This window comes from Gopherus evgoodei, chromosome 9 (assembly GCF_007399415.2).
Source record: "Gopherus evgoodei ecotype Sinaloan lineage chromosome 9, rGopEvg1_v1.p, whole genome shotgun sequence".
Taxonomy (NCBI): Eukaryota; Metazoa; Chordata; order Testudines; family Testudinidae; genus Gopherus; species Gopherus evgoodei.
In genome coordinates, this window is record NC_044330.1 from 48,759,385 (window position 1) to 48,777,744 (window position 18,360).

Sequence of the window (18,360 nt, forward strand, 5' to 3'; positions counted from 1 at the left end):
AGGTACTGTTGCTAACTTTCAGGTTAGAAAACTGTCTTGAGTTAGGTGTTTTGTTTCATAGAGGAACTGTTGTAAAACTAGAGCACTGGCAGGTCTGTGGCTTTATTTCTGTTAGCCAGTTCTTTCATGAAATCCCAGCTGAAATACAACCTCTTGTATGTCTGTGCAGAGATGGAGAATGGTAAATGAGCTATGCTCTGTCTCTAGGGAACCTCTATCATGGCTGGAGATAAACTCAACTTCTGACTAGCAAAAGCTCCAATATCAAGTGTAAAATGTTTTGTTTGCCTTTGTGGTCAGTGTACTTTACCAAAGCCTAAACTCCAGAACCTGTAAACAAAGCCAGTGATTAGCACAAATATTATCAACAAAGGCCAAGTACCAAACTTTCTGCATCTTCACCTGCCTGTTCCACACCCTGCATCCCAAACAATAAAGGTCTAAACTTTTGCCACATTGAATTTGCCTTTGAATGTATTCCAGCAAGCTGTGTCTGTCTTCAACCACTTATCTGTGGAGGCGGTTGTAGTTTTCTTTAAAATCTTCCTGTGAGGCCTGGGAGGGAAGCATGGTCTCCATTCACCAGTTGCAACTGGAGAGTTCCATGGTCCTCCCGGGTTTTGCTTGCTCTCATTAAAACTTCTGTCCTTCTCTCCTTTTCCACCATATGGATTGGTCCCTGAAGATCTGTCCACTCAAGCTATTGGCAAGGGAAAAAGGGGCTGATCATGGAGAATTAAGATTATTCAGGGATTGAGGTCACTTAATTTTGATATTATGTATTTTATATGTGCACTTAGAGCCCAAGGGTTACACATTACAAATGAATTAGAGTTTCCATTCCTTCTCTGATTCTGCCCTGTTAATGACATAAAAAGACTTGTTCATTTTCACTGAGGAGAAGAAAGTTTAATCATCTGGATTTCAAACTTTCCTTTTCTGCATCTGCTCTCTTCTTTGTTTTGGCTGTTAATTGGCTACTTGTTTTTCATTATGCAGCTAAGGTGGTTCCTCAGCAAATCACACACACTTCTCCTCGGATCCAGTCTGATTATACAGGAGAGAGGAGTAATCTCATTCCCATATCTGGACACCGAGCATCGCCAAACCCAGTTGCCATGGAAACAAGAAGTGACAACAGGTAGGTGGGAAACAATTCTTTAAGTAGAGCGCCTGGCTGCTTCTCGGTGAAAGGCTTATCATATGCATGAATCGACATGATAGCTACCACTTAAGGGGGTCTGAGGTTTCTGAATTTATTCTGGAGATCCCTTTCAGCTAGCTAGTCAGGGCTAGTTTATACTCTTGCTTAGGGAGGTTGCAAAGATTAGAGGGGGGTCTGAGCACTGGGATTGAAGAGGTGGGTGCAAATTGTAATGATTTGTCTGACACTTGCTGTATCTTCATATCTGTAGGCAGTCGGTGCCAGTCCAATTCCAGTACTTCTTACCAACGTACCCGCCTTCTGCCTACCCTTTGGCTGCACACACTTACACCCCCATCACCAGCTCTGTGTCCACCATCCGCCAATACCCTGGTAAGGAATTGCCATGCAAGTGACTTTTAGAGTAGTCTTGGAGCAGCAATAAGAGTATGCCAGGCCTGACTGGTAGAAGTGTTCAGTGCAGTTCAAGGCACTGGTTCACAGAGATTCTGCTAAATAAGTTTGGGTGTTTATCCAGACCCAAACCTCCTTGATAGGTCTCCCATCATCCATGTTCTAATAAGCCCATTTAATTTTGTAATATTCTCACTCCGTTTACCTTACATATGTACACAGTTTTGCTGATGAAGTTGTGGGTCTCCATAACTGGGAGTTGTTCTGGCCTAAGATGTCACTAAACTCAGTACACTAGCCCCAGTGTTATTTGTTGTGATACTACATTCGATTTGCTGTCGACTGTCCCCTACTTCAGTTTTCAATGTGTTGTTGCATTTATGTATTGAATACATAAATGCATCATGGAAGGTGAGGTGCAAGGAAGAATCTGGAGGCCTTTGCAGCAAGGTAGGGGACGATTAGGGTGTTTAGCATGAAATGTTCAGTGGTGAAAATTAACTGTATAAATTAGGGTTTAGGCTTCAGAGTTAATATTTCTTTGAGGAAAATGGGGCAGTTCACATCTCTGACTATTGATTCAAGCAGCTGCAGACTCAAAAAATACAATACTATGTCAGTTCTTGTCATCATCGTTAACATCACAATCATGAGGGCTAGAAATATATATGTCTTTAAAAAGAAAGTTTATATTTTGGAGCACCATTTTACGTAACGGTTAAATTCTTCTTCATTGTGGGTGCTGGATAATGGGTTGGGCTTAAGAACAAACCAGTTCAACCTGTTGTAGTGTCAGGTATTTAGGATTAGAGAAAATTTAAACTAAGCCATATTTTAAAAGCTTTCCACACTTGGATTCTACTTCTCTCTTTTCTTTTGTAAACTATCACAGATATTTTTTTTTAAATCACATTAGTAGGCTGAAAACTATTACCAGTATACAAGCCTGTCTTTTTAAAATAAATGCTTCAGTGCTGCTCTTTCCTTTTTTCAAAAAATGAAAATATTTTCAATCTTGACACTCAAAGAACTCTCTTAATAACATATCAGTGGCAAAAGTAGAGACCAAACTTTCAGGGGTAGTATACAGACTTCAGTTGCAGGATTCAAATGGCTAATTTTTAAACTTGTGAGTTAAAGAACAACTTAACAGCATTCTTTCAAAAACACAGGCTTCGCTCCCTTCTTCCTGTTGTATCCCACTTTCTAATTAGTTTTGCAATTAAGTTATAGTATCTTGTAGCAACAGACGTAAATTCAAAATTAAGGCATCTGAAATCGTTATGGCTCTCAGCAATCTGGAGAGTTAGTTTGTGATGGGAAAAATCTTATTCAAATTTTGTTATCTTCAGCAGTAGCAAGGGGACTGCAAAAAGTTAAGCAAATTGCTCCATCTTAAATAAAAATCCAAATAGTGTTTCAAACCCCTCTGTATGCACCAAAGGAAAATTAAGTAGTTCATTGGGGTGGAAATAATCAATGTTCATGTTACTGTTCTCAGTTTCAGCTCAGGCCCCCAACTCTGCCATCACAGCTCAGACTGGTGTAGGAGTGGCCTCCACTGTGCACCTCAATCCCATGCAGCTGATGACTGTAGATGCATCTCATGCCCGCCACATCCAGGGGATCCAGCCAGCGCCTATCAGTGCACAGGGGATCCAGCCAGCGCCTATCAGTGCACAAGGGATCCAGCCAGCACCAATTGGAACACAGGGACTCCATCCAGCTGCACCAATTGGCACACAGGGACTCCAGCCTGCACCAATCAATGCTCAGCAGCCACAAACAGAAACAAAGACTTCAGGTAACTTCAGCCAAGTGGGTCCATGCTATGTATGGGCTCAGTTCAAGGGAACAACGTAGCCGTGAATTCACCTCCAGCTTCTTGATCAACTGAAGTATCTTAGCTAGTCTAACTCTCTGGGAAGCCACACCCTCATGAGAAATAGTATTTATATAATACAAACCTTTATAAAGCTATAATGGTAATACAATAGCAGACACTGAATACACGAATATGCACTCTCTCAGTAGATTTGATTTTGTTCCATTATTTACGAGCCAAAACTACATGATCAGGTTGCAAGTAGATTTTAGTGATTTGGTTTTTTAAGTTAGTGTTGGTCTGACGATGTTATGACTAAAGCCCTGGAAGTGCCACTGCAGCTGAAGAACCTGACAAACCTTCTCTGCATGTGGATGATTCTTCTCAAGAATGGCTTGCTCTTCTCACAGGTAGGATATGTTACCTATAAATTGCCCAAGACATGAAACCCATTACAGTCACACTTTGAAATGTGACTGCAAAATACCTTCACCAGCTGGACCTCTGAAGAAAATCCCTCATGTGAGGAAAAACATCAGTCCAGTTATCCTGAAGACTTTCTGAGGAAAAGACATCTAGCATCTCAGGGACCACTCTAGCCCCCTCCAGAGCTGGCTGGCAAGCAAATATTGTCCAGTATCTACTTCTCACCTGTCTAAATGTCCTGAATCAGTGGTGAGCTGAGATGGCCAAACACACCTGGCAGAAGGTTAGGACACAGCACTGTGAGACAGTGCCTTATTTACAAGTAATAAGCATTGCCAAAGACATGCAATTCTTATGCATATAGTGATACAGTCTTCCCTGAGAAGCTCTGCCCGTTCCATTTCTCTTGGAATGCTAGTCTTACCTAGCAACAGTTGTTAGGCAGGTGATGCCTTCCATCTCCCCTAGAGAAGGTTGTTATTAAATTGCTTTTTACAGCACTACACTTCAAAACTAGGAGAGAGCTTGGGGAGCAAGTATACGAATACCTACTTTCCCATCAGGTGTTTCTTTTAATAACTGCTGCTTTTCTCATCTTCTCTTTGTTCTGTTCTGTGTCTCTCTCCTTTTCTTTAATGTCCTTTTCAGCAGTGGTCTTGGCAGACGGAGCCACCATTGTAGCCAATCCTATTAGCAACACATTCAATGCAGCTCCAGCAGCGACCACAGTGGTACAAACTCACAGCCAGAGTGCCAGTGCACCAGCCCAGGGCTCATCCCCACGCCCAAGCATCCTCCGGAAGAAACCAGCTACAGATGGGTGAGTAGGACTTGACTTGGCATTTAATTGCTCTTTTGCTCAGGCTAGTCCAGGGGTGCCCAACCTGCAGGCCATACATGGCCCACCGGAGCATTTCATAAGACTCGCATCCTGCTTCAATGCAATATACTAATGACCGATTCATTAGCGTTTTGTCGTCAGGATCACATCATTTTAGTTTACACAGCATGTAAATAGACAATCCTGTACATAGAAACAACCCATCTAAACACACATGAAACAAGCTGAACTTAAAATATAAATCAATACAGGTGACTTTAAATCTTATTAAAATATGTAGAATCTGTTTGGCCTGCACACCGTTGTGCTTAGGATGATGGCACCCTCCTGTGTAATAAGGTTGGGCACCAGTCATCTAGTCCAAGTAGACGAAACGTGTGCTTCAGTGACTGTCGAAAATTAAACCAGTGCAAGGTGCAAGTAAGATGCCCATCTCTATGAAAGACACACTTCATCCAGGTTGCATTTTTGTCCATCCTGTTTTAGAGCAGATGATTGAGTCATATCCTGTTGTCACTAATGGGATGTATAGGAAAATTTGACTCCAGTTCTTAAATATGACCTGCAAGGGGAAACAAAATATTTGAGCCACTTCCTTTTTGCTTCATGGTCTTTTTAAGTAATTAATAAATTAATCAGGTTTTGTCTGCCCTGTTTTTCCTGGAACACTTTATGGACAACTGGAGAAGGAGTAAGATGATAACACAGAAATGACAAGTGAAACCTGATTAGCAAAGAGAGGAACATAGCTTTAACTTAGGCTGTTTAAAACTCCTGCTTAATTCAAATGCTTGAATAAATAGGGGAAGAACTCTTAGATTCAATAACGTATTCCTGCCAATTTAAGGGCTAAAAAGGTTTGCCTTCAACTTTTGAGACTTCCAATGAGTCCACCAAGACTAGACTTGACATACTTGGTGTCAAGGTATTTTTCCCACTTTGAACTTTAGCGTCCAAAAAGTGGGGACCTGCATGTACCCTTCTAAGCTTAATTCCTAGCTTAGACCTGATAGCGCCGCCACCAGCCAAAATATAGTGTTTGGCACACTTTCTGTTCCCCCAAAACCTTCTCTGGGGGACCCATGACCCAACCCCCTTGGGTCTTAAAACAAGAAGAAATAAACCATCCCCCCTCCTTCTTTCCCCCCACCTATCCCTGGTGAGTTCAGACCTAATCCCCTTGGGTCTTAAACAAGGGGGAAAAAAACCATCAGGTTCTTAAAAAAGAAAGCTTTTAATTAAAGAAAGAAAAAGTAAAAATTATCTCTGTAAAATCAAGATGGAAAATGTTTACAGGGTATTCAGCTCATATAGACTAGAGGGACTTCCTCCCCCTTAGCCTGAGATTAAAAGTTACAGCAAACAGAGGTAAAACTCCTTCCAGCAAAATACGCATTCACAAATTAAGAAAACAAACATAAGACTAATCCGCCTTTTCTAGCTAGTACTTACTATTTTGAACACGAGAAACTGTTTCAGGAAGATTGGGGAAACCTGGGGTGCACGTCTGGTCCCTCTTAGCCCCAAGAGCGAACAACGAACAAAACAAACAGCACCAAACAAAGACTTCCCTCCACCAAGATTTGGAAGTATCTTGTCCCCCGATTGGTCCTCTGGTCAGGTGTCAGCCAGGTTTACTGAGCTTCTTAAGCCTTTACAGGTAAAAGAGACATTAACCCTTAACTATCTGTTTATGACACTTGATATTTAAGGTCACATGCAAAGTAATGCACATTGGAAAACTTAATCCTAACTATAAATATAAAATAATGGGGTTTAGATTAACTGTTAACCCTCAAGAAAGAGATCTTGGAGTCATTGTGGATATTTCTCTGAAAACATCCACTCAGTGTGCAGCAGCAGTCAAAAAAACCTAACAGAATGTTGGGAATATATTAGGAAAGGAATAGATAAAAAGACAGAAAAATATCATATTAGCTCTATATTTAAATCCATGGTACGCCCACACCTTGAATACTGCAGGCAGACTGAGTCCACAAGTTGACTGTGTGCTGTGGAACTCCTTGCCTAAGGAGTCATCTCTATCATATCCCCCCTTAGTCTCCTCTTTTCCTTGCCTGAGGAGTCACCCCATCTTAAGAAAGATGTATTGGAATTGGAATAGGTACAGGAAAGGACAAAAAAAATTATTAAGGATATGGAACAGCTTCCATATGAGGAGAGAGAGTTAACACAGTAACTCCTCATTTAACATTGTAGTTATGTTCCTGAAAAATGTGACTTTAAGCGAAACGATGTTAAGCAAATCCAATTTCCCCATAGTAATTAATATAAATAGGAGGGGTTAAGTTCCAGGGAAATTTTTTTCACCAGACAAAAGACTGTGTCTGTGTGTACCAGTTTTAAACAGTTTAATACAGTACACAGCAATGATGATTGTGAAGCTTGGTTGAGATGGAGAAGTCAGAGGGTGGGATATTTCCCAGGGAATGCCTTACTGCTAACTGGTGAACAAGCACTTGTCTGAGCCCTCAAGGGTTAACACATTGTTAATGTAGCCTCATACTCTACAAGGCAGCAGAAATCGAGGGAGGAGAGACAGCATGGCAAACAGAGAGAGACACCCTCTGTGTGAGAATGAGAGAGAGAGAGAGATGCACATTTCCCCTTTAAGTACGCTGACCCCACTCTAAGTACATTGCCTTTTTAAGTAGATCAGCAAGTTGAGACAGAAGCTGCTAGCAAGCTCTCTCCATCCTGAGCCCTGTTGTGTCCCTCCCTCCTTCCCCCTCGCCCTACTCTGTGGAGATGGGATGCGGGGGGGACAACACACCCTGATATTAGCCCCCCTTCCTTCCCTCCCTCCCTCCTTCCACCACCACATGCAGAACAAGCAGGAGGCTCCTGGGAGCAGCTCCAAGGCAGAGGGCAGGAGCAGCACATGGCAGTGTGGGGAGGGACAGCTGAACTGCTGGCAATTGATAGCCTGCTGGGCGGCTTCTGCACATGGAACTTAGGGGAGTGGGGAGCTGATGGGGGGGCTGCCAGTCGATCCCGGTTCCAAGCCCCCACCAGCTAGCTCCAACAGGCTGCTCTTTCTGCAAGCAGTGGACAAAGCAGGCGGCTGCCAAACAACTTTATAAGGGAGCATTGTGCAACTTTAAATGAGCTTGTTCCCTAATTGATCAGCAATGTAACAATGAAACAATGTTTACTGTTAGAGACGACTAAGGAGGGATATGATAGAGGTCTTTAAAATCATGACTGGTGTGGAAAGAGTAAATAAGGAAGTGTTATTTACTTCTTCTCGTAACACAAAAACTAGGAATCACCAAATGAAATTAATAGGCAGCAGGTTTAAAACAAACAAAGTACAGTAGAACCTCAAAGTTTCAAACACCTTGGGAATGGAGGTTGTTCGTAACTCTGAAATGTTCATAACTGAACAAAACATTATGGTGGTTCTTTCCAAAATTTACAACTGAACATTGACTTAATACAGTTTTGAAACTTTACTAGACGAAGAAAAATGCTGCTTTCCCTTTATTTTGTAGTAGTTTATGTTTAACATAGTACTGTACCGTACTGGCTTTTTGGGGCAGAGGGAGGGAGATGGCTCTGCTGCTGCCTGATTGCATACTTCTGGTTCCAGATGAGGTGTGTAGTTGACTGGTCAGTTTGTAATTCTTAGGATAGGTCCATCAATGGTTATTAGCGAGGATGGGCAGGGATGCAAAACCATGCTCTTGAAGTGTCCCTAGCCTCTGTTTGCCAGAAGCTGGGAATCGGCAATAGGAGAGAGATCACTTGATGATTATCTGTTCTGTTCATTCCATCTGAAGCATCTGGCATTGGCCACTGTTGGAAGACAAGATACTGGGCTAGGTGGACCATTGCTCTGACCTACTATGGCCATTCTTATGTTTTTTATAAAACAGAGAAACTTCCCACTTTCTTAAAATATAAATCATTAAAAAAAGGAGGACAGTAGCCCAATTTTCTCTCTTTATGTAGGTCACATTTAAAGGTATGTTGCTTCCTAGAATGGTCTGGGTTTGTTTGTTTGGTTTGTTTTTTGGGTTTTTTTGTGGGGATTGGATAGTCTCAGAATTAAACCTTATGGGAATATTCAAGTATTTGATAGTGATAGACTCTTGTGTTTGCCAGACTCACTAGCCGACCAATATAGCATTATGCTGCCCTGTGATAAACGCACATTCAGCCTGCAGGATTCTGCTTCATAAGCTCATAGCTGAGAGCCATGTTAGGTTGTGGTGGTTTGCTGAGCCTTGGGACAGTAATGGATGAATGGCTGGCACCACCCAGTGCTGGTAGATTGCCCATTCTCCACAGTTAGAGGCTGGTGGCCTCAACACAACCATGGGTGAGCAAGATGAAAGTAAAATTGGTAAGGATCCTTGGCGCTCTGTGGAGAAATCCTCAAAATGGGTGAGAGGAGACTGATAGCTTGGACTTACCCTTTTGGGGAAATAAAATATGAAGCCTTGTTTGAAGAAATACTAGGAGCGAATCCTATTCATGTATCTGATCATAAGTTTACTAATCCATGACCACCTTAGGAGTGCAATGCAACTAGCACTGGAAGACAAAACCTATTCCACTTACAGCAGCAAGAGATCCAGTCTTTCTTCTGCCTTCGTTGGCGTTCAGGTTTCTACGGGCAACGTACCTGAGCGGCAGCAGTTTCAAGCTTATCTATGTCTTCCAGACTGGCAGTCCGGAAAAGTCTGATTCCCCCTCAGCCTTCTGAAGTAGCTAGCACCCGCGTGGAGAGCTCTGTGCGGAGCACATCTGGATCACCCAGACCTGCTGGGTAAGGATTTCAAACAGCAGACTCTGCATGACACCACCTCCTGTATAATGGATCAAAGCCAATGGAATTTAGTTTAAGGAGAGAAGGGTGTGTAAAAGATGTTGTGTAAACATGACACAAATTCATTATGAAGTAAAATAGAAATGTAAAGGAATGACTGTATTACACCAGAGTTGTATTTTTAACTGATGTAATTGTTCTGGTGCTTGCACAAGATCCTAATCCCTTAAAATATCTCATTATCAGAGCAATATCTTATTGCATTTACCCTTTTAGAGTACGGCAAGTTAATTATTTTAACATGGATTTCTTCATCAAATGTTTATTTAAAAGGAAGGGCTTCATAATATTTCTGTTTGGGTTTGATGAATAGAAAACTCATTCTTCACAGTTATTAAAGTTGTTTTCTATTTGGCTAGCCAATTAAGTATCTGTTAGCTGTTAGTTGATTAGTGTTGGAATCATTATGCTTATAAAAGACAGGCTCAGCAATCACCATTGATAATGCACAAAGGAAAAAAATGCTGGCATTCTGTCTAAAAGTAAAGCAAAGGTTGTAGAGCTCGTAGTTCACAACGCTTGGAAATGAATGCTGCATAGAGTTCAGCTAGAACTGCCTTGCCAATTACATGATCCAGATCCAAGAAGAACGTGTGTCATTACCTCTTTCTATCACCTCCCCTGCCATAGATTTATCTTCTTTAATTTGGACCTAGTCATGAGATTGCTAAATATATATATCAATGGCTATTAGCCAGGATGGGCAGGGATGGTGTCCCTAGCCTGTTTGCCAGAAGCTGGGAATGGGTAACAGGGTGGATCACTTGACGATTACCTGTTCTGTTCATTCCCTTTGGGATCTGGCTTTGGCCACTGTCAGAAGACAGGCTATTGGGCTGTATAGACTTTTGGTCTGACCCAGTATAGTCATTCTTAGGTTTTAGTTAATCTTCTAAGAAAGCGCTCTTGGTGAAACAGCATAAGAAATCAATCTCCTGATCACTTGTGAGATCAGTGTAAACGACCTGGATGTCACCGAGGGCATGTCTACCCTTATCTCGGGAGCAATTGATCCAGCATGGGTCGATTTATCGCGTCTAGTGAAGACATGATAAATTGACTGCTGAGAACTTTCCTATCGACTCCAGTACTCCACTGGAGTGAAAGACACAGGTGGAGTCAACGGGGGAGCGTCAGCAGTCGACTTACCTCAGTGAAGACACTGCGGTAAGTAGATCTAAGTAGGTCGACTTCAGCTACGTTATTCATGTAGCTGAAGTTGCGTAACTTAGATCGATTTGCCCCCCACCCTCCCAGTGTAGACCAGACCTGAGTTAGGGATGAACATTTTGAGGTAAACATTCCACAAAGTGTTTCACATTACTGAGGTATACATCAAGTACTGGGGCAGAAAAAATGGGTTTTCTAAAGGAGCTACCTCCAAAGCTCAGTTCATTAACTTTACAGACTTTGTCTGCAGTAGAAAGTCATGGCAGCAGGACTTAAGATGTTGAGTGGATTAAACTAACACTAGTTTTTATGTTTTAGTGCTAAGCCTAAACCAGAAATCCATGTCTCTATGGCTACTCCAGTCACTGTGTCTATGGAGGCAGTGTCCAATCAAACCAGCGAGCAGCCCACCATTGCAGTCCCACCTACCTCTCAGCAGCCTCCATCTGCCATTCAAACAATTATTGCAGCAGCTAGTCCGCCTTCTCAGCCAACAGCACCTCTGTCAGCGATTCCAGGAGCAGTTCCAGCTGCTCCAGCCACTTCTACCACAATTATAGCTGCTCCTCCACCTCCATCAACTATGAGTGGGGCCCTCTCCACAGTATTGGGACCCCCAGCACCAGAGATAAAAATCAAAGAGGAAATGGAACCTATGGACATAATGCGACCAGTCTCAGGTAGCCTTCTGATTAAAGTAACTGCAGTCACTCCTTTTTTGGGGAGTGATGGTAAGGGCCTGACCAAAGCCAACTTGAAACTCCCTTGGATAGTGGTACAGCATGTCAATCACAGGGTTGCTATCAGAGTAATTTTAAATAATTTCTAAAGATTCTCTTGTTCCTGTTTTATTTCAGTGTAAGTCCAGAGTCTACAAACTTATTTGAATCTTGTTTTCAGTGACATGAATGGGCATGAAGTTCTGATGGGCTGGTGTTCCAGTGATAACTGGAATGGAAAATGAGGGTCCTGTTGATTCCTAAGCAAGGGTTTGAGATCAGTTTTAGTCATAGCAGGGGAGGGCATTGTAATGCCAGTGACTATGAACTGTCCATCTTAAATCTAAGAGTTTGCAGAGTGGCCAGTGAACCCCTTCCATTTAAAAATTAAGCCTAGTTCTTTGGATTTTCTTGTACAATTGTTTGGATACCCCATGTGCCAGGGGAGGAGGCGAGACTGAGGTAACAGCAAAGCAGTAAAATCCTACTTTAGTCATACAAAACTGAGATAAAACCCCTTAAGCGTAGATTTCCTTCTTCTCTATACAAACAATGTTTAAGTTCCTTTTCCTTGGACAGCTAGCACGTTCTGTTCTATCACCCCTTCTTTCCCCCAGTAAAATGAAATTATTTTCAGGATAGATATCACTGGGACAGCACTTAGACAGTATTAACTTGTCACTTTCACACTAGCTGACATAAAGTTGCACTCTCTGCCAAGCTCTTAAACATTTTTCTTTCTGTATCTATTTTAGCAGTTCCTCCGTTGACTACAAATACCATGTCTCCATCTCTTGCATTGCTGGCCAACAACCTTTCCATGCCCCCGAACGACTTGCTACCTGGTGCCTCACCAAGGAAAAAGCCCCGGAAGCAGCAGCATGTAATCTCCACAGAGGAAGGAGACATGATGGAGACTAATAGCACTGATGATGAGAAATCCACTGCCAAAAGTCTGCTGGTGAAAGCAGAGAAGCGCAAGTCACCTCCAAAAGAGTATATAGGTAATGGCATCTGTGATGGTAACTGCTTTCTCTGCTCAAATATCTGCTCTTCTCTTTTCCTCCAAGTTAGCATCCTTTGTTCCCTGCCTCTACAATAATGAGACTTCCGTTAAACAAGAAACCCGAGTTACGAATTAATAGTTAGCCCTTCCATTGTGCTTTTCAAAACATCCGTTTCTCACAAGCTCCATCTCAGTTTCATCTGTAAAATGTTAAGTGACTCATTCAATCCCAGAGAGGGAGTTGGCACTTGAGCTGCTTCCTGGTCTTCTGCTTAAATCACTGGATCATGCCAGTCTCTTCTAGTTGAAACTGCTTGTTTCTCTTGGCTCTTAGATGAAGAAGGTGTCAGGTACGTCCCTGTGCGTCCAAGACCCCCTATCACACTGCTCCGTCACTACCGCAACCCCTGGAAAGCTGCCTATCACCACTTTCAGAGATACAGTGATGTCAGAGTAAAAGGTCAGTTTGTTTTACAGGATTTCCTGTTGCCCATACGTAATGCTGGGAACAGTTGCCTTATGAGTGGTTGTAGTCATATAGACAAAGGAGTTAAATAACGAGAGTGTGGCAAATAGAACTTGTTTCCTGTTCAGGTATGTTCATCATGTGAGCTAAAGGAAAACTTCTAGCTAGCTAGCAATGATGCTATCTCGTCAGACCTCCTGACGGTAGAGGGAGACAGTCGCACTTAAACAGGGCTGACCTTCCACCCACCAGAGGGAAGTAATATACACCAAAAGTAGCCAGCATATTATACTTCTGGAGGAGTTTTGCACCACTATGCGTGCACAGAATTTATGTCCCCACAGATTTCTTTGCTTCCCGGCAGAAAATGACTTTCTGATGGGGAAGTAAAGGGAATCCACAAGAGCGGGCATGTGACCATACCCAGCTGGCAGAGAGGTAAATCACTGTGGGGCAGGGGGAAGGACTGGGAAAGACCCAGGGAAGACCCAGCTGGTGGCTCCTACCCTGCACCTGGGTCAGCTGCTAGTCCCAGCTGGGCTGGGGAGGACGGGACTTCCTCTTCCCCTGCATGGCATCTGGGGCCCTGTCAGACCCACCCCTAGATTTCTCCCCTGGCTCTAGAAAGCTCTGCAAACTCTCCTCCTCTTCGCGCCCCCCCCCCCACACTTCCTGCACCCATCACACCTCAGCTCGAAGGGGAGGGATCACTGTACAGGGAGCTCCACCCCCATCTGCCCAACCCCCATGCATCCAGACCCTCCCACTGAGCCTAACACACCCTGCACCCAGAACCTCCCCAACAGAACCTACTCCCCCTGCACCTGGACCACCCTGACAAGCCACCTGCACCCAGATCCCCAACAAGTGCCAACCAGCTGCATCTGGATCCCCACCACATTGAGTCCCCCACATCCACACGCCCTGCTGCTGAGCCCCAACCACCTTCACCTGGACTCCCCTGCAGAGTCCTATTACCGTTGCACCCAGAACCCCTCAACAAGCTCCTGTGCATGTAGATCTCCCCACGCCCAGATCCCCCACTGAGACGCCTGCACCCAGATGGCAGGCCTGAGGAAGCAGCGTAGTTTGGGCAGACACCCAGAGCAGCTGCCTGCCCAGCTCCCTGCCCTGAGTGCTGCTTTTACACAACTGGCTCCTGCCCTGAAGGGAAAACAGCCGTCCCGCAGCCCCAGAATTACATGACTCTGCCCCTTCCCTGCTCCAGCCCCTGCCTTCAACCGTCCCCTCTCCCCAGCACTGAGGGAGTTGGACCAGAGGAGAGCAGGGCTGGGTTGCCCTGTGTTCTCCTCCGCAGGTACAGAGGAAATATTGTAGAGGCAGAAACACAGACCAGCCCCCACACTATGTCTATAGTGGGAGCACTAACCCTTATTGTTGTCCAGTCACACCTCCTCCCCACCCCAGTTCTGCTGCCTCTACTTCCACATATGTGTGAAATCTTCAGATATCTGGTACATGAGTGGATATTGCTGTCCTGACCAAGTGACCTATGTTAGGTTCTTACTGGAGCATGTGGAGGGGAAAAAAAAATCTTACAGTATCATAACTGTCCTTTGTTCCTATGTTAGACACATCAGATTTGTGTTCTTTGGTTTTAGAAGAGAAGAAAGCTATGCTGCAGGAGATTGCCAATCAGAAAGGAGTATCCTGCCGTGCGCAAGGTTGGAAAGTCCATCTCTGCGCAGCACAATTACTGCAGTTGGTAAGTGAATGGAGCTTACCAGTTGAGCTTCCTACAACATGGGGAAAGTAGGAGTACTCCTAGATGAGCATTAGCTGTTTTGTAAGCATCACAAATTAGAAAAACACATCAGACACTGGAGTATCTCAGACTGTATGGTCTGTAGGGAGTTGGCCATATGCTCTCCAGTTGTAGGAATGTGTGGCATTTTCTTCAGAAACTTCAGAGTGGTGGAGGTTTGAATCCAGACATAAAAGCTGATTCATTTTGTACAGATGCTCAAAACTGGCAACTCCCTCCCTCCGATGCACAGGTCTGAAGATGTCTGTCTGGGATGGTGCTGCTGATAGGAGGAGGCAGCACTGCTCCACGTTCTTGGATGTTTCTCTTGTGGGTTGGGGGTGAGGTAGGTGCTCTGCATTCTAGCATCAAACTCCCCCAAACCTCTGCATTCCCAGAACAGAATTGAGGAGAGAAGGGAAGCAGCTCTGCATTTCAGAAGGATGGGGGCTGCTCTGGATTCAGATGTGGGGATGCAATTTGTACTCTGAATTCTTCAAAGCATCTGTTTCAGGGGCAAGGGTCAGAGAGCACTTGTTAGGATCCATGCTCATTCAGAAGTGGAGCAGTCCTTTTATAGGATTTTGGTATGAAGAATAACATTACATCAAAGGCTCCATCTCATGAATAAGCAACATGAATAGCTGAGGGAGGAGCAAAATAGCCTCACTTGTTTGTGTATCATTTTCTTAACATAGAGAAACGTTGTGCATTCCAGTGATGGGTATTCTCACTAAGGTCTCATGTCTTCTAGACTAACCTGGAGCATGACGTGTATGAGCGCCTCACCTCCCTGCAGGAAGGGATAATCCCCAAGAAAAAGGCAGCAACTGATGATGACTTACATCGAATAAATGAACTGATACAGGTAAAAGTTGATGGCTCAGTATATCTACTTTACCCTTAATTACAAACTCATTCTATTGCTGGCTATGGTGCAGTTAGTAAGAACTACCAAGGGGGGGAAATGGTAGTGTATTTCAGGAGTGATTATTCAAAGGTTACTTACAGACTTGGAAATGACAGTGTGTTCTGCTCTTAATGACAGAGGTGTGTGTATTTCAGGGGAATATGCAGAGGTGTAAACTTGTGATGGATCAGATCAGTGAGGCCCGAGACTCCATGTTGAAGGTCTTGGATCACAAGGAGCGTGTTCTGAAGCTCTTAAACAAGAATGGAACTGTCAAGAAAGTGTCCAAATTAAAGCGAAAGGAGAAGGTCTAGAGCCAGAAGAATAAGGACTCTGGAAATGGAGAACGTGTACAGAATGGAGTTGTTCAGTCTTTTTTTTTTTATTTTGGGTTTATTTTGAAGTAGAGCATCTGACTAAAAAGGATGAGTTCCAGAGAACACAGATGGATGTGTGGAGCCCATTGACCTGGAGGGATTGGCCTGGATCTGTCATAATGAACAAAGATTTTTCTCTCAGGTTCATCCCTTTTAAACTCTTTGAAGTCACATTTGTTTAACCCTCCTGACATGTCAGTGCCTACTAACTGGTACTCGTAATGCAGTGTGTGATGGACAGTCCCCTTTTCATTTTAGAGTTTAGAGGTAACTTACAGGTTTGTCCATGGATTCCTGCAGGAGATCTCAAGATTTTGATCTGAAAGTATTGGCTCAGACTGCCAGGAGCTTTTCAAACCATTGAAAATGACATCACTTCCAGTTACCTATTCTTTCTCCCTCCCCCTTCCGTCTTTCTGACTTTGCAGTGTCTGAAGTAGCCTTCTTAAACCAGTGCCATTGCACTAGATCTGCCACATTTAGAATCTCCTGGTTCTGAAGTCCTAGCTGTCCATTTTTTTTTAATTATTTTTTAAAGAACCATTTCAGTGATTTTGTAGTATCTGTTGTGTGTGTCCATGTTGGTGCTCTCGCATACTTGTTTTGAAGTACTTCTCTTCCAACACAGTACTTCTTGTAGCTGGTGTGATGCTGTTAATTGTATGTACCACATACATCCTGAAAACTTTAATAAAGGACTTGGAGACTTTTGTACCTGAGCTGTTTGTATATTTTTATACTATAGAAAATACACAACCCATAAGCTCTAAAAGAAACTCATCCCCTGAAAGCCATTGCAGAAATGAGGAGCTGGATTTTGGAAACAAAAATCTACCTCTTCCGCTGCTGTCAGGAAAGAGAGTTCATTGGGGTTTCAGCCTATCTAGGTGCAAGTGTGGTATTCAGTTTTATCCTGAGTCTCCATAAGGATTGCCAAATTAGTCCACTGATGAAGAGTTACTAATTCCAAGTAACTATGCACAGTACACACAAACTTTCATGACACCCTTGCTTTAGGAAGAAATTTAGTTTTCATTTTGAGTTCTAATCTTCAGGTGGCTAATGGTCACTGGAAACTCAGTGTACTTTTTTCTGACCATCTGAAATTGTCCAAAAAAGCTGCTATTTCATTCTATAGCATAAAGAAATTGGAAATACTGAATATGAATAAAACTCATAACAAGGTGAGCGTGCTGCTTCTTTCATATGCACCATATTTTAGATCCATCTGCCAAGATAAGTCTCATTCCGATTTGACTCTAGCTTTATTTAAAAATAAATATACATCTCCATAATGCATTTCTGATAATGTTACAGTAATTTTAGCTAATATGGAACAACTTAAATTGTGGTGTGGGAACTTAACTTTTGGGAGGAGTAGGGGGGAGAGAGTGAAAATGTCAGTAAAATACCATTGAAAAACTTTTAAAATACTTACTTACAGACTTGTAAAAATTTAATTCTGCAAAGAAATAAAGGAACTAATTTTTCATACTACAAAATGTGGAAGGCAAGCTGTGGGATCAAATCGCTTTCACTTATCAGTTTTGTTGCTTGTGGTTCAGGAAAGGGCTATCTTGAATGCTGGGAAATGCACATAATGTTGTCAAAACACTGTTTGGCATAAAGTAATATAGACTCCATGAAGAATGAATCTGCTCAGCTGAACCTAGGTTTTACAGGTTAGAAATATTCAATTTTATCTGCCACAGGAGCAAGCTTAAATTCCCCTTTCAGGCTGATAACTGCCAGCCTTCAACAGAAAATGGCTTTCTGAACAAATCATTTGTCACGATCAGAAATGGTTTTTACCTGAACATTATGTATGGCTTCATAGGTCTTGCTCTTAGATGCTTTGCTGTTTTATTCCAAAAAGCTATTGTTAATGTAATCCTTTCAACTAGGACATTCTCATCTAAGCCTAAATAGTTGTTGTAATAATTGGGATTGATACTATACATCTATTTATATACAAGACCTTCATTTTTTTTGGATGGAAGGCTGAAATTCCTTAATGAAATTCCTGAAATGAAATACAGGCAAATTCAGAGTCAGTTTACTGCTGAGGAAACTAGTTTTTAGGTAGTAACAAGTAATGATTTTTAAAAAGAGTTCTGAAATTTTGTTTGCCCGTAACTTGACAAATCTATCTCTAACTTCTCTGCATCAATCTTGGGCCAGACCTTCAGCTACTGCAAAATGGTGGCACTCCATTGTCTTCAACAGAGCTATGCCAATTTACACCAGCCACTGATTTGCACACTTGTTGGAGGATGCATCGAACTGAGCTCTTTGAATTTGGGCATGTGGGATGCTGTACTGGGGATAAAGCCTTGGCTCAGACCATTTTTTGTTGCTTGAAACAGCAGCAGTCCTCACAGCATTTTGCCGCCTCTTTGCATCATTACCCCTTAGGGTAACTTGAAGAAATTTAAGTATATT

General features: G+C 42.9%; 1 protein-coding gene across 10 annotated transcripts in view; it reads left to right on the forward strand.

Annotated features, from left to right (window-relative positions):
- Positions 1-16,637, forward strand: part of SAP130 (Sin3A associated protein 130) — a 33,964-nt gene extending 17,327 nt beyond the window's left edge. For 4 of the 10 annotated variants that reach the window (XM_030574848.1, XM_030574846.1, XM_030574855.1 and 1 more), the window contains 11 exons: positions 1,000-1,141; positions 1,416-1,537; positions 3,060-3,362; positions 4,458-4,629; positions 9,341-9,445; positions 10,994-11,355; positions 12,150-12,398; positions 12,735-12,860; positions 14,459-14,592; positions 15,386-15,499; positions 15,697-16,637. In XM_030574848.1, coding sequence (XP_030430708.1) covers positions 1,000-1,141; positions 1,416-1,537; positions 3,060-3,362; positions 4,458-4,629; positions 9,341-9,445; positions 10,994-11,355; positions 12,150-12,398; positions 12,735-12,860; positions 14,459-14,592; positions 15,386-15,499; positions 15,697-15,855 — 1,988 coding nt within the window. In that variant the 3' untranslated portion in view covers positions 15,856-16,637. Of the gene's footprint in view, positions 1-999; positions 1,142-1,415; positions 1,538-3,059; positions 3,363-4,457; positions 4,630-9,340; positions 9,446-10,993; positions 11,356-12,149; positions 12,399-12,734; positions 12,861-13,230; positions 13,305-14,458; positions 14,593-15,385; positions 15,500-15,696 lie in introns of those variants that run through there. The other 6 variants (XM_030574849.1, XM_030574847.1, XM_030574852.1 and 3 more) reach the window with 4 other exon arrangements.
- The last annotated feature ends 1,723 nt before the right edge of the window (positions 16,638-18,360 follow it).